The sequence below is a fragment of the Spermophilus citellus genome (assembly GCF_964194105.1).
Source record: "Spermophilus citellus genome assembly, chromosome: 4".
NCBI classification, from domain to species: Eukaryota; Metazoa; Chordata; class Mammalia; order Rodentia; family Sciuridae; genus Spermophilus; species Spermophilus citellus.
Window position 1 is genome coordinate 1,731,383 of NC_138185.1, and position 12,141 is coordinate 1,743,523.

Consider the following 12,141-nt stretch of genomic DNA (forward strand, 5'->3'; position numbering starts at 1 on the left):
GTATGTGGGGCCTGGTCTCACCTGCCCCCACCCACCCACCCTCCACTGACCCCGACCCTCTGACCTGCAGCTCCAAGTCGACTGGGGACCCATGGCTCACAGACGGCTCCTACCTGGATGGCACGGGCTTCGCCCGCATCGGCTTCGAGAGGCAGCCAAGCAGCACAAAGCGCTTTGAACAGGAGCTTCGCCTCGTGTCCCACAGTGGGATCATCTTCTTCCTGGAGCACCAGGCATGGCCCAGCCCCAGCCCGGCCCCAGCCCGGCCCCCCTGCCTCTGTGCTGACCCTCCCTCTACCTCCAGGGCCAGTTCCTGTGCCTGGCCGTGCGCGAAGGCAGCCTTGTGCTCCTCTTCGACTTTGGCGCTGGGCTGAAGGAGGCCATCCCGCTGCAGCCCCCGCCCCCACTGACTGCGGCCAGCAAGGCGGTAAGGCCAGCTAGGCAGTAAGGCCAGCGCGGGGGGGACAGGTGGGCTGGTGAGGACCTGCTCACAGCCACTGCCCCTCCAGATCCAGGTGTTCCTGCTGGCCGGCAGCCGCAAGCGCGTGCTGGTGCGTGTGGAGAGGGCCACGGTGTTCAGCGTGGACCAGGACAACACCCTGGAGCTGGCCGACGCCTACTACCTGGGTGGGGTGCCTCCAGAGCAGCTGCCCCCGAGGTGACCATGGCACTGGGCTGGGGCTGGAGGGAGGGCGGCCCCCGGAGCCCGAGGTGCCTGACCCTGACGTCCCACAGCCTGCTCGGGCTCTTCCCCTCCGGAGGCTCCGTCCGCGGCTGCGTCAAGGGTATCAAGGCCCTGGGCAAGTACGTGGACCTCAAGAGGCTCAACACCTCGGGCATCAGCTTCGGCTGCACCGCGGACCTGCTGGTGAGCGCCTCCCCTGGGCGGGCAGCCTGGCTCCAGGCCTGGCGGGCACTCAGCAAGCCCTCCACAGGTGGGACGCGCGGTGACACTGCACGGCCACGGCTTCCTGCCCCTGGCCCTCCCCGCCGTGGTGCCCCTCACCAGCGACGACTTCTGCTCTGGCTTTGGCTTCCGCAGCACCCAGGACGACGGCCTGCTCTACTACCACACTTCCCCGGTGAGCTCGCCCGGGGCCCACTCCTGCTCCCACCTGCTGTGGGGACTGGCGGGTTGGGAGTGGCTGGGGGCAGTCTGGGCACGTGGCCTGCTGGCTCACCTGGCCACTGTCTGCAGGACGGGTCCTGCCAGGTATCCTTGAAGCAGGGCCACATGGTCCTTCAGCTTCTGAGAACAGAGGTGAAGACGGATGGGGTCTTTGCTGACGGAGTCAGCCACTACGTCACCTTCTACCGCAACGGCACAGAGTGAGCCCGCCTGCCGTGCCTCTGCCTCCGCGGGTCTGGGCCAGGCCAGGGGGGCAGACAGGCCTGGACACCCCACACTCTCTCCCAGGCTTATGGTCTACGTGGATGACCAGCTGCAGCCAACGATGATGCACCAGGGACCCAGGCTCCCCACGCCCGAGGGCCCCCCGCAGCTCTTCCTGGGAGGCCAGCCTGAGTCTGGTATCTTGCCCAACTTCAGTGGCTGCATCAGCAACGTTTTTGTTAAGCGGTGAGCACGTGGGGAGTGGTGAGCACGTGGGGCGTGTGGGGCGTGGGCCGTGGGGTGTGAGCCGCTGGGCTGCCTCCGCTGCTGACGCACCTGCCCCACAGGCTCCAGGGGCCGCAGCGCGTGCTCGACTTGCAGCAGAACCTGGGTGGTGTCAACGTGAGCACGGGCTGTGCGCCAGCCTCCCCACGCACCCAGACCCTGGGGCAGGGACCACGAGGACTGCGGGCCGCGGTGTGGAAGGTGGGGTGTCCAGGGTGGCATGCGGGCAGAGCTGGGGTGGGTGGGCTGGTGGCCCAGGCAGGTTGCCCTGCATCCCTGTCCATGTCCCCAGGCCTCCCACCCCAGCCGTCGGCCCAGCCAGGGATCTGCCTGCATGCCACCCCTGCGTCTCCAAACCATCCAAGATGCCTACCAGTTTGGGGGCCCCCTGCCTAGTCACCTGGAGTTTGCAGGTGTTCTGGTCCCCCAGAGGTAAGGGCTGGCCAGTCTGGGTGGGTGCGAGGGGCTGCCAAGGCAAGGCTGATACCGGGCTGGGCTTTTAGGTCCCACATCTCGATGCTCGTCCGCCCTGACGCCCCCCGAGGCCTCCTGCTCTTTGCTGCCCCCTTGACGGCTAGCAGCCCTTCCCTGGCGCTCTTCCTGAGCCACGGACACTTGGTCGCACAAACAGAAGGCCCTGGGCTCCAGCTCCACGTCCAAAGCCGCCAGCGTTTGCGGGCAGGCCGGTGGCACACGGTGAGGGAGTCTGAGAGGGGGGACCTGGGAGGGCCCAGGAGCACCCCTAACCAGCTCTGCCTCCCCAGGTGTCTGTGCGCTGGGAGGAGAGTCGGATCCGGTTGCTGGTGGACGGGACCCGGGCCAGGAGCCAGAAGGGACGCCCCCAGAGGGTGACAGCCCCCTGGTCACACACCCTCTTTGTGGGGGGCCTCCCAGTTGGCAGACACAGCCCCAAGCTCCCGGTGAGAACTTTTGCCCTCACCCTGTCCTGGCCTCACCCAACTACTGTCCCCTGCTCTCAGGAGCCTGCTGACCCCAGCCACCTCCTCTTCACAGGTGGCCACCGGGCTCAGTGGCTGTGTGAAAGGACTGCAGCTGAATGGGGAGCCCCTGGGGGAGCCCACACAGATAGTGGGGGTCACACCCTGCCCCTCAGGCCCCCTGCAGGACGGCCTCTTCTTCCCGGGTGGTGGAGTCCTCACTCTAGGTTGGTGGGGACGGAAGGCCCCCGGGGTGCTGGGAGGCTCGGGCGGGCCCTCCTCTCCCACTGTGGCCTTCCCTACAGACCTCCCGGAGGCCACCCTGCCCGACGTGAGACTGGAGCTGGAGGTGCGGCCCCTGGCAGCCACTGGCCTGGTCTTCCACCTGGGCCGCACCCAGGATGCCCCCTACCTGCAGCTACAGTTGTCCAAGGAGCAGGTGAGCAGGGCTGCTTTAGAGCTGCAGTGACACTCAGGGGGGCTGGGGTGGCAGCCCCTGACCTGTCCCTGACCCCAGGTCCTGCTGCGGGCAGACGACGGGGCAGGCGAGTTTGCCACGTGGGTGACACACCCCACTGTACTGTGTGACGGGAAGTGGCATCGACTGGCAGGTGAGTTGGCTCCTTCATGGCCAGGGAGCTGGGGTGGACTCAACAGGGGCAGCTGGAGAGCCTGTGCCTCAGCTGGCACTGGAGGGAGGGCAGGGCGGAATATGGCACTCAAAAGCTGGCCCTGCAGCCATCAAAGGCGGGAGCGTGATCCGGCTGGAGGTGGACACACACAGCAACCACACGGTGGGCCCCTCGCTGGGTACCCTGGCTGATGCCCCAGCACCCCTGCACCTTGGAGGCCTGCCTGGTGAGTGTGGCCTCAGCCAAGTGGGGGGACCTCCCTGCTGGGGCAGAGGTGAGTGGGCGGGCAACCACAGGACTTCCTGCCACCTCAACCAGCCCTCCTCGCCCTTCTGCACCTGCCCCAGAGCCCACAGCGACAGCGCCTGGACGCCCCACCTTTCAGGGCTGCATGAGGAAGCTGATGGTGAATGGGCTCCCCACTGCCGGAACTCGATCTGTGGGGGTCCAGGGGGCCGTGGGGGGCAGGGGCTGCCCCGCCTGGTAGTGCAGACCTCTCCCCAGGCTGTCCCTGCTGCCCAGCCCCCCTGCCCATGCCTAGCGGTGTGAGTCTGTGAACCACTGTCCTTCTTAAAAGCAAAAATTAAACGTTGTTAGCTCAAAACTGAAACTGGAGTGATGCATGTCCTGTAGGCAGAACATGGCGGGGTCTCCCCGGGCACAGAGACCAGAGATGGCAGGTAAAAGAAAGGACCTTTATTTATCAGTAAGTCTGAAGGGAGGAGCGGTGGTTGCGCAGGACCCCAACCGCCACCAAGGAGCAGGAGTGCGCGCGGCTGCACGCTGACCCTGCGCCCCACCCATAACTTAGTCTAGACTCATGTCCTCTTCCTCGTCCTTCTTGTCCTTGGCGTCGCCCTCCTTCGGCTCTGATTTGGCGCTGTTCTGCATGGCTTTGGCAAAGGCTTCCACATCTGAAACGCATTTCAACAGGCCACTGAACCTCCCCCAGGTCTGCCGCCCAAAGGGACAGAGGTGAAGGAGGAGAGGCACTCACCACCCTTGTTGGCGGCCTCCACGGCCTCCGCTGGAAGGCCGAACTGGCACATGAGGGGCCCCAGCTGCCCCGAGGCCAAGGCTGCGCTGAACATGCCCAGGGCCTGCAAGGAGAGTCCAAGCTGAGTGGGGGGTCGGGGCTGCGCCCCCAGCAAGGCCTCGGGGCCACCTCGCTGGCTGCCAGCTCTGTGGGTACCCTCCTCGGGGCCCAGGGCCTGGCCTGTCTACCTGCTGGAACTGGGGCGAGGTCAGTGTGTTCTGGATCTCCTCTGCAGTCTGGGGCAGCGACTCCCCCGAGGGCAGGTACGGCAGCAGGCGCTCCTGGACGTCCGCATTGGCGAGGATGGGTGCCATGATCTCTGGCGTCAGCACGCTGGCCAGGTCCACTAGGGCACAAACGCACAGCCCTCAGTGGCCTGGTGCTGGCTGGGGCACCCACGGCGGGCAGCAGGGGGCAGGAGAGCTGAGACTCCTCTCCAGGGCCCAGGCCTCAGCTCCGCCCCACAGTGTCCTAAGCCAGAGGGGCTCCTGTGGCCTTACCTTGCTGGCTGCCCCCTGGCCCGGCCGGCACGCTCATGGTAGCTAGGATACTCTGGAGGTCGCTCAACTGGATGGGTTGGGCAGGGCTGGCTGCCGCGCTGGTCCCAGTACCTGAGCTGGGTGCAGGGCTGGGGCTGGTCGCTGCGGCGGCGGCGGCGGCGGCGGCAGCGGCTGGGGCAGAAGGGGCTGGGGTGGCTCGGGCGGAAGAGGTGGTGGAGGACGGGGTGACCGCTGCCGACTGGCTCCGGGAGCTGGGAAGAGCGAGCGCTGTGCTGGAGCAGCGAAGCCTGCCCGGGGCCACCATCCTTGGCAGGAGGCTCCCCGCCATGCCCATCTGTCCACCCCATCATTACTGGTGGAAACTGCACAGCGGGCAGGGTGCTCCAGGCTCACCTGGACGAAGAGCTGCTCGCAGGAGGCCCACCGCTGCCCAGTAAGCTGGCCAGGCCCGGCCCAGTCAGAGCCCCAAGCCCACCTACAGGAGCAAGGAGACGTGTGCTCAGAACTCCCCTGACCCCAACCCACCTACAACAGAAAGGGAGGTCAGAGCCAGCACTTCCCCAAGTCTAGCAGGTCAGGCTCCCAAGTAGCCAGCTGGGGTCCTCCATGGTGGCCTGGAGGGCCTCGCCCCCCCAGCGTCCCCTGAGCCCAGCACCCCCCCACTCCCCAAGGTAAACAGGCCCGTCCCGGGAGGAGCTGGGCAGAGAGCCGGGGCCTCACCCAGTCCTCCGAGGCCGGCTGGTCCGATGAGCTGCATGAGCTGGCTGTGACTCATGTTCCCCAGCAGGCTCTGCAGGCCACCCTCACCTGGAAAACACAGGGCTCAGACGCGGGGCCTCCTGTGGCTTTGTCCTAGGCCCGCCTGGCACCGTGACGCCAGGGGAAGTCCCGAGCCCAGCTTCTCCCTGGAGACTTAAGAACAGCATGCTAACTCAGAACTCCCGGTCCACTTAAAACTACTGGCCTGCGCGGGTGGCGTGGCGCCCTTACCGCCCAGTGCGGAGAGCTCGTGGCCCCCACTCCCACTCGCGCCCAGCGCCCCGGGCATCGGGGGGTTGTTCAGGTACTCATTGACTTTCCGGCAGTGCTCCTCATCCTGGTCGGTCTTGGGCTCCTGTGGGGAGACCACGCAGCACAGCTGAGCCACCCAGGAGAAGCGTGCCCTGCTGCCTGCTGGACCCTGCACAGCAGTAGCCCTTGGCCCCAGCTTAGGAGACAGCACCCGCAGAGTGGCAGCAGGGTCTCAGCACTCTGCCACCTGCCACTGACTGCTGAGCTGGAGGTGCCCACTTCACAAGGGACACAACAGCTCGGACAGCACTTAGCACCAACACAGTCGCGCCCTCAGCTGAGACTCCTCATGGTCTCCTCCCCTCCAGCTGCTGGGCCTTCCCAGCCCCCAGCCTTGCCCACCAAGGGAGCTGGGAGAGGGGCCCAAGGTGTCTCCAAACACCTACTACAGACCTTGCCGGGCACCGGGGACCCAGGTACTGCCCCGGAGGGACAGGGCAAGATGCACTAAATGAGTCAAGTTCAAGAATAAAGGCAGTGATGGAGGGGCGGGGCAGGGCGGGGCTCCGGTGGAGCGCTCCCTGGCACCCGCGAGGCCCTGGGTTCCTGGGTTCCGTCCTCAGCACCAACCACAGGAAAATAAATGAATACAGACCTTGTGTCCAACCCACTAAAAAGGGACAGAAACCTGGCAGGATTCTGGGTCAGTCTGCACCAGCATGGGAGCCCCACTCACCGTCCCCCCTGGCCCCCAGGCACAGCTGAGCAGTGGAAGGCCCCTGTCAAATGCAGCCACAGCTGTTGCTCTCTGGACAGTGCTGGGAGGGCACAGCCCACAGTCTGCAAACGGACATGGCCACCTATGTCTGTCCAAAAAGGGGGCATGCAGGCCCTTCCCATGCCCCACCCAGGGAGCAGACCCGCAGGCCCACGACGACGCCAGGTCCAGGTCACCCTGTGCAACTCGGCCTGCAGGAGCTCAGGACAGAGCCAGCAGTGGCTCCCCGACTGGATGGACCCAACAGCTGTGGGCACAGGAGGCCGCAGAAGGATGCCCCTCTCCTCCAGCAGCAGCAGGGGGTTGCGTGTGGCCTGCTGGCCCTGCACCCCAGCCCAGCCTGGGCAAGCTGGCAAGATCCTGCCTCAAAATAAAAGCGAAAGGGTGGGCGTGGCCCTGAGACTGCAGAGTACAGCCTGTCAAGATGCCTCAGGGAGCCAAGGTCCTGCTGGTCTGCCCAGCCATGTGCCTCAGGGCTGAGAGACCCCTCACTGTCCCCACACGCTGAACTAAGCTTCACCCAGACTGCCAGCGCAGCACCAGGCAGATGCGGGCAGCGTCTAACCTGACCAGTGCCACCTGAGCACCACCACAGAGCAGGCAGGACACAAGCCCTCCCGAGTACCTGCATCCAGAAGAAGAGCCGCTTGGACCCAGCCTTAAACTTGAGCACGTAGACCCTCCCGCTGGGGCACTGAGGCACGCGCTTGAACTCACAGTCATCAGGGAAGATAATCAAGTCCTGGTGACCACAAGGAGGCCAGGGAGTCACACACCTGCCCTGCCAAGGCCCAGCCTCTCAAGAATCCCTGCACCCCAAGAGGGCAGGCCTCTCTAAGCCCCTCACCAGCAGGTCTCTGCGGGTGCATGAGCCAGGGTCAGGGTGAAGGGCAGGGTGCTAAGCGCCAGGCGGAACAAGGCCTCCAGATCCTGAAGGACACTGGGGAAGGCGCTCCGAGATGGGACAAGAGGTGACTGGCTTGCTCTGATTGTAACAAAGAGCAGCCTGGTGTGAAGACAAAGCTCCCTAGAGAGAGCCCTCCTGGCTGTCCACAGTGCCAGGCAGCTGACCTTAACGTTCAAAGCCAGGGAGTGGGTCTCGGGATGTGTCACCAGTGACCAGGGTTGCTGCGGCACATGACCCTACGTGATGTGGCTGGAAGCAGCACCAGACAGCAAACCCCAGCAGATCCCTCCAAACCCGTGTGTGCCCAGTGGACCCCCACTGCCATCCAACTGCCTCGGCCTCGGGCAGCTCAGGCTGGCCGCACTTACGTCTTCCACGGTCCCAGATGTCCTGTCCTTCCAGCAGAAGTGAATGAGAGAGTCGTCTGTCTGCTGGATGTACACGAGCCCTTTCCGCTTGTCTGGAGTGACAGTAGTGCCTTTCAATGACATTTTCCCTGCCCGAAACTCCACCAGATACTTATTGGAGGACCCCCGAGAGCCTGGCACCAGGCTTGGGAACAGCGCGCCTGAAGTCGTCATCCTGAAAAGCAAAGACAGGCACGAGGCCCAGCGAGCTGCGGGCGGGCACGGTCCCGGAAAGCTAGCCGCCGCCCCCCGCCCCAGTGTCGGCCAGCCCCACGGCGCCCCGCCAACGGGCCAAGACCCAGGCCCGGCCTGCGGCTTCTCGGCTTCTCAAGTGCACCCAAGCCGCGCCGCCCCTTCAGCCCGCGCGCCCCGCGATGTCACCGCCCGCACTCGCGGGCCTCGCCGCGTCAGGCCGGGCAGGGAGACCCGCTGGCCGTCTCCGCGGGGCACCGCCTCGGGGTGCCGCGCAGCTGCCCGCGTCCTGCCCTCTCGCCGGGCCGGGGCGCCCTCGCGGCGGCAGGCCCGTCCGGCCACCCTCGTCCGGCTTCGCGGAGGCCCACAGAGCCCTCGCCAGCCGGAGCCGAGCCCAGAGCGGTCGCGCGTTGAGCCCGCCGCCCGCCACCCGCGCCCGGCCCGCCCCGCACCTGGCTGCGCCCACCCTTAGCTAAGAGGCGCCGTCCGGGTTCGCTCTTCCTCTTCGGCGCCTGCCGGGCCCCGCCGGAAGCCCGCTCTCGGCCCGCCCCGTCCGCGTTCTAGCCGCCGATTGGGCCCCATCAGCCCCTCGGCCGGATCTATCCCGCCCACGATTGGTCCACTCGGCCGTCCGTTTTCCCGGCCCGCCCCCGCGCCGGCGGCTCCCTTCCGGCGGAAGCGCGGTCCCGGGGCGCACGGGCCAGAGAGGCCCCTATTGTTGCTGTGTCATAGGGGAGCGGCGGCGGCCCCTGGCGGCGGCGCCGGGAACGGCGGGCCGCGAACCCTGGGCACCGCGTCCTCACCCCGGGAGAGCCTCACCCCGGGAGCCGGTGGCTCTGCGCCGCTCTCCGGGCCGCCCGCGTGCGGGTGCGCCCAGCTGTGCGGGCCTGGGGCAGGTGTCGGCAGCGGCCACCAGCCGACCCTGCGGAGCCACCGCGCCAGGCCCGCAGGAAGCCAGCCCGACCCTCGTGCGTCCTCAGCTACGTTCCAGGGCCTTGGACCCAGGAGGCGCGGGTGTCACAACGGCCGCACGGTGGCCTGAGCCGTGGCGGCCGACGGCCCGGGTGCCCTGGAGGGGTTGGCGCGCCTTTCCGCGGCCCGAGCGCCCCGCCGTGCCGCCCTCCGCTCCTGCCATGGACAGCGGGCGCGGGGCCCTGCGAGGGAGACCTGAAAGCTGACCTGGCTCCAAAAAGAGCCCAAGCGGGACGTGGCCGTGCGGGGCAGCGCCCTGGTTCAGTCCCCGGCGCGGAAAGAAGGATCCCTACAGAGTGGGCCAGTGCCCTTCCCAGCCCGGCCTCCGCTTATCCTCGACACTGCCCCGAGTCGGTGGCGCCCGGTGCCATCTGTCATTTTCTGGGTGTGCCTGTGTGACACTTGTATGTTCTTCAGCTTTTCCTGAAAAGTACTGATCCACTCGACGTTGCTTCCGAGCTGTGTCCACCTCACATGGCCCTGGCGCCGGCGACTCAACCCCAGCTGTTCTGCTGCGAGAAGCGCACCTCCTTCTCCGCTCTTGGTGAACACAGGCATTTGCTTCGTTTTTTTACTACAGTGTTCCAATTTTAGATCAAAATTTAACTGATCTAAATATTCACTATTTTTTGTCTGAGAAAATAGCTGTTTTCGTTATTATGATTATTATTATTGTACTTGGGATTGAACCCAGGGGTGCTTTACCACTGAGCCACATCCCCTATGTTGAGACAGGATCTCCCTAAATTGCTGAGGCTGGCCTCAAATTTGTAATCCTTTTGCCACAGTCTCCTGCTTCCCTAGGATTCCATCCTGTGCTACCATGCCTGACTCCACTCAAGTTTAGCTTAGACTCACCAGAGGTGAGAGCTTTCTAACACTGAGCTACACCCCCAGCCCTACTTTAAATTAGTTAATATTCTTAATGTCTTCCTCTTAGTCTTTTAAAAATATTTTTAATTATAGATGGACACACAATACCTTTATTTTATTTAGTTTTTTTTTTTTTTTTAACAAGGTGCTAAGGATCAAACGCAGGGCCTCACATATTAGGCAAGTGCTCTACCACTGGGCCACAACCCCAGTCCCCTTCCTCACACAGAGCAAGAGTTCTTTGGGGGTCCTCCATAATCGTGTGTGCGGTGCTAGGGATGCAACTCAGGACCTCACACCTGCTGTGTGAACTGTCAGCCAGTAAGAAACACCTCCAGCCTCCGTGATTTTTAAGAATCTACAAGTGTCCAGAGACCAAAGTGGCTTGTGCCACATCACTGACCCAGTGTGTTCATGCAGAACAGGGAACAAAGTGAGGCGACCCCACCTGGCTCTCCAGGCATGTGGCCAGCAGGCAAGTACCACTTGTTCAAAGTCATAAAACTAAAATGTGCCACCAGCGGCCGTAGCCAATGCCACTCTGCAGGATCCAGAGTCCACCCTGCTTCCTCAGGGCCATGGGCACCAACAACCCTGGCCACCAAGGGCTCTGGAGTCAGGGTTTGCTCCAAAGGAGCAGGAAGCCTGTGGCCAGGGCTTCAGAAAGCAGAACGCATCATGCATGCTTCAAGAGGTGTTCCCCTTTCCTCCTGTGGACAAGGGTGGACAGGCATTGAGGAGGCTGTGCCAGGGTCCTGCCTCCAGGAGGGTGGCTGTCCCGACTGGCAGAGGGCCTGGGCACAGCTGTGGCTGGTAGGCTCTCAGCGCCCCCTGCTGACACAGTGCTGTCAGGACTCCTGCACCCTGGAGCACCGGGGGAGGCTGCCTGGGAGACAGGGATGATGGTGTCTGCAGGAGCAGCTCTGCCAAGTCACCCTTGAGCTGCAGGGTTCAGACTCACCCATCAGATTTTCCAAGGAAGTCTCTGTTAGTCCCGTTTGACAGCCCAGGGCTGAGGCAGAGCACTGCCCAGCATGTGCGTGCTCCTGGGTCTGATCCCCAGCACCTCAAAACAACAAAACCCAGCCCCCACTGCAGAGAGCAAGCCCCCCCCCCCCCCCCGCTCTGGGTACCCTTGGGGAAGGAGGGCAAGCAGCCACACACACAGGACGCAGCCTGCAGCTCACCAGAGCTTGTCCAGACTGCCAGGGCAGCATGGCGGGGGGGGGGGGGGGGCGGGGGACAGGGCTCCCCCACGCTCCTCCATGAGGGGAGTGCAAATTATGCCTCACCCTTTAGAATGGCTACAAGCAGGGGAGAAAGTGCAGGTGCTGGGGACCCCCGGCGGGACCTGGGAGACACCTTGGTAGGTGTGGGCTTTTTCTTAACACTTTTATTAGCAGACTTGAGTTCCTAGAGCAATTGTAGGCTCCCTGCAGAACTCAGCAGAAAGCGCAGATGTCCCCACTGCCCCTCCCCACACTGCCGCCTCCCCAGCTCAGCACTCTGTCACACGGACACCTCCATGGGACATGGGGCCATCGCCCACATCCATATTTACATCATGTTCACCTTTAGTTTATGCTACTGTAGCAATGCCCCAGACGGAGGTACACGGAACCGAAACTCACTTCCAGCAGTTCCGGAGGCTGGAAGTCCAAGGGTTCCATGTCTGGAGGCGGCTCTCTGCTTCCTAGATGACCCTGGTGGCAGAGTCCTCTGGAGGGGAGGAACACTGCACCTCCACATGGGGCAGGCACAAGAGCTGTCTAGAGACCACTGCAGGACATCTCCTCCGTCAGGGCCTTATTCCCTGCCACAAGGGAGGGGCCCTCTTCTCAATCCCATCACATTGGTCATTAAGCTCTAATACCTGAATTTTGGAGGGACACATGGAAGCCTGGCAGCTTGCACGTTCCAGGGGTTCTGACACTTTATAACAGCATGCTCTCACGGCTAAGTCTGGCACCGAGTCCACCGCCTCCTCAGTCCCTCCCCTGAGCACTCACTCTCGTACTTTTCACATACTGGTGGTACTAAGGGTTGAACCGGGCCTCAGGTGCGCTAGGCAAGCTGAGCTACATCCTCGGCCATTCTTATTACCAGCCAGGGCCTCGCTATGTTGCCCAGGCTGGCCTAGGACGTGCCTCCTCCTAGCTCGCCTCTCGGGTCCCTGGGATGACAGGAGTGGCCGCTGTGCCCAGTGCCCCAAGTTTCCATGGTTGTGTCTTTTCTGGAATGCCGCATAGTTGGAATCAGACAGTGTGGCCTTTTCTT

The 12,141-nt window shown here is 64.0% G+C and overlaps 2 protein-coding genes across 3 annotated transcripts in view; one reads left to right on the forward strand and one right to left on the reverse strand.

Moving 5' to 3' along the window:
* The window catches only part of LAMA5 (laminin subunit alpha 5), a 44,311-nt gene extending 40,519 nt beyond the window's left edge, over positions 1-3,792 (forward strand). The window contains 16 exon segments of the mRNA XM_081289208.1: positions 71-233; positions 305-427; positions 510-658; positions 736-868; positions 936-1,082; positions 1,199-1,329; positions 1,418-1,579; positions 1,681-1,819; positions 1,911-2,050; positions 2,122-2,314; positions 2,383-2,538; positions 2,633-2,783; positions 2,862-2,995; positions 3,074-3,167; positions 3,295-3,414; positions 3,536-3,792. Of these exon segments, the coding sequence (XP_081145334.1) occupies positions 71-233; positions 305-427; positions 510-658; positions 736-868; positions 936-1,082; positions 1,199-1,329; positions 1,418-1,579; positions 1,681-1,819; positions 1,911-2,050; positions 2,122-2,314; positions 2,383-2,538; positions 2,633-2,783; positions 2,862-2,995; positions 3,074-3,167; positions 3,295-3,414; positions 3,536-3,675 (2,275 nt within the window). The 3' untranslated portion in view covers positions 3,676-3,792.
* Positions 3,793-3,869: 77 nt separating this feature from the next.
* ADRM1 (ADRM1 26S proteasome ubiquitin receptor) lies at positions 3,870-8,634 on the reverse strand. Of its 2 annotated transcripts, none has more exons than XM_081289203.1 (10): positions 8,486-8,634; positions 7,789-8,002; positions 7,139-7,255; positions 5,715-5,838; positions 5,445-5,531; positions 5,118-5,199; positions 4,725-4,975; positions 4,413-4,570; positions 4,186-4,288; positions 3,870-4,102 (listed from the first exon to the last, which is right to left on the reverse strand). In XM_081289203.1, the coding sequence occupies exons 2-10, from the start codon at positions 7,999-8,001 to the stop codon at positions 3,996-3,998; spliced, it is 1,242 nt and encodes a 413-aa protein (XP_081145329.1). In that variant the 5' UTR covers position 8,002; positions 8,486-8,634; the 3' UTR covers positions 3,870-3,995. The 2 variants fall into 2 exon arrangements, with proteins under 2 accessions (XP_081145329.1, XP_081145328.1); XM_081289202.1 differs by having other exon boundaries at positions 8,472-8,612.
* Positions 8,635-12,141: the final 3,507 nt, after the last annotated feature.

Excerpts from the sequence above, each read along its gene's own strand:
- ADRM1 (XM_081289203.1), bottom strand. The coding sequence starts at position 8,001 with ATGACGACTTCAGGCGCGCTGTTCCCAAGCCTGGTGCCAGGCTCTCGG. Across the intron at positions 5,839-7,138 it reads GGCTCTTCTTCTGGATGCAG|GAGCCCAAGACCGACCAGGA; the intron begins GTACTCGGGAGG and ends GTCTCCCCACAG. Across the intron at positions 5,532-5,714 it reads CGAGCTCTCCGCACTGGGCG|GTGAGGGTGGCCTGCAGAGC; the intron begins GTAAGGGCGCCA and ends TGTGTTTTCCAG.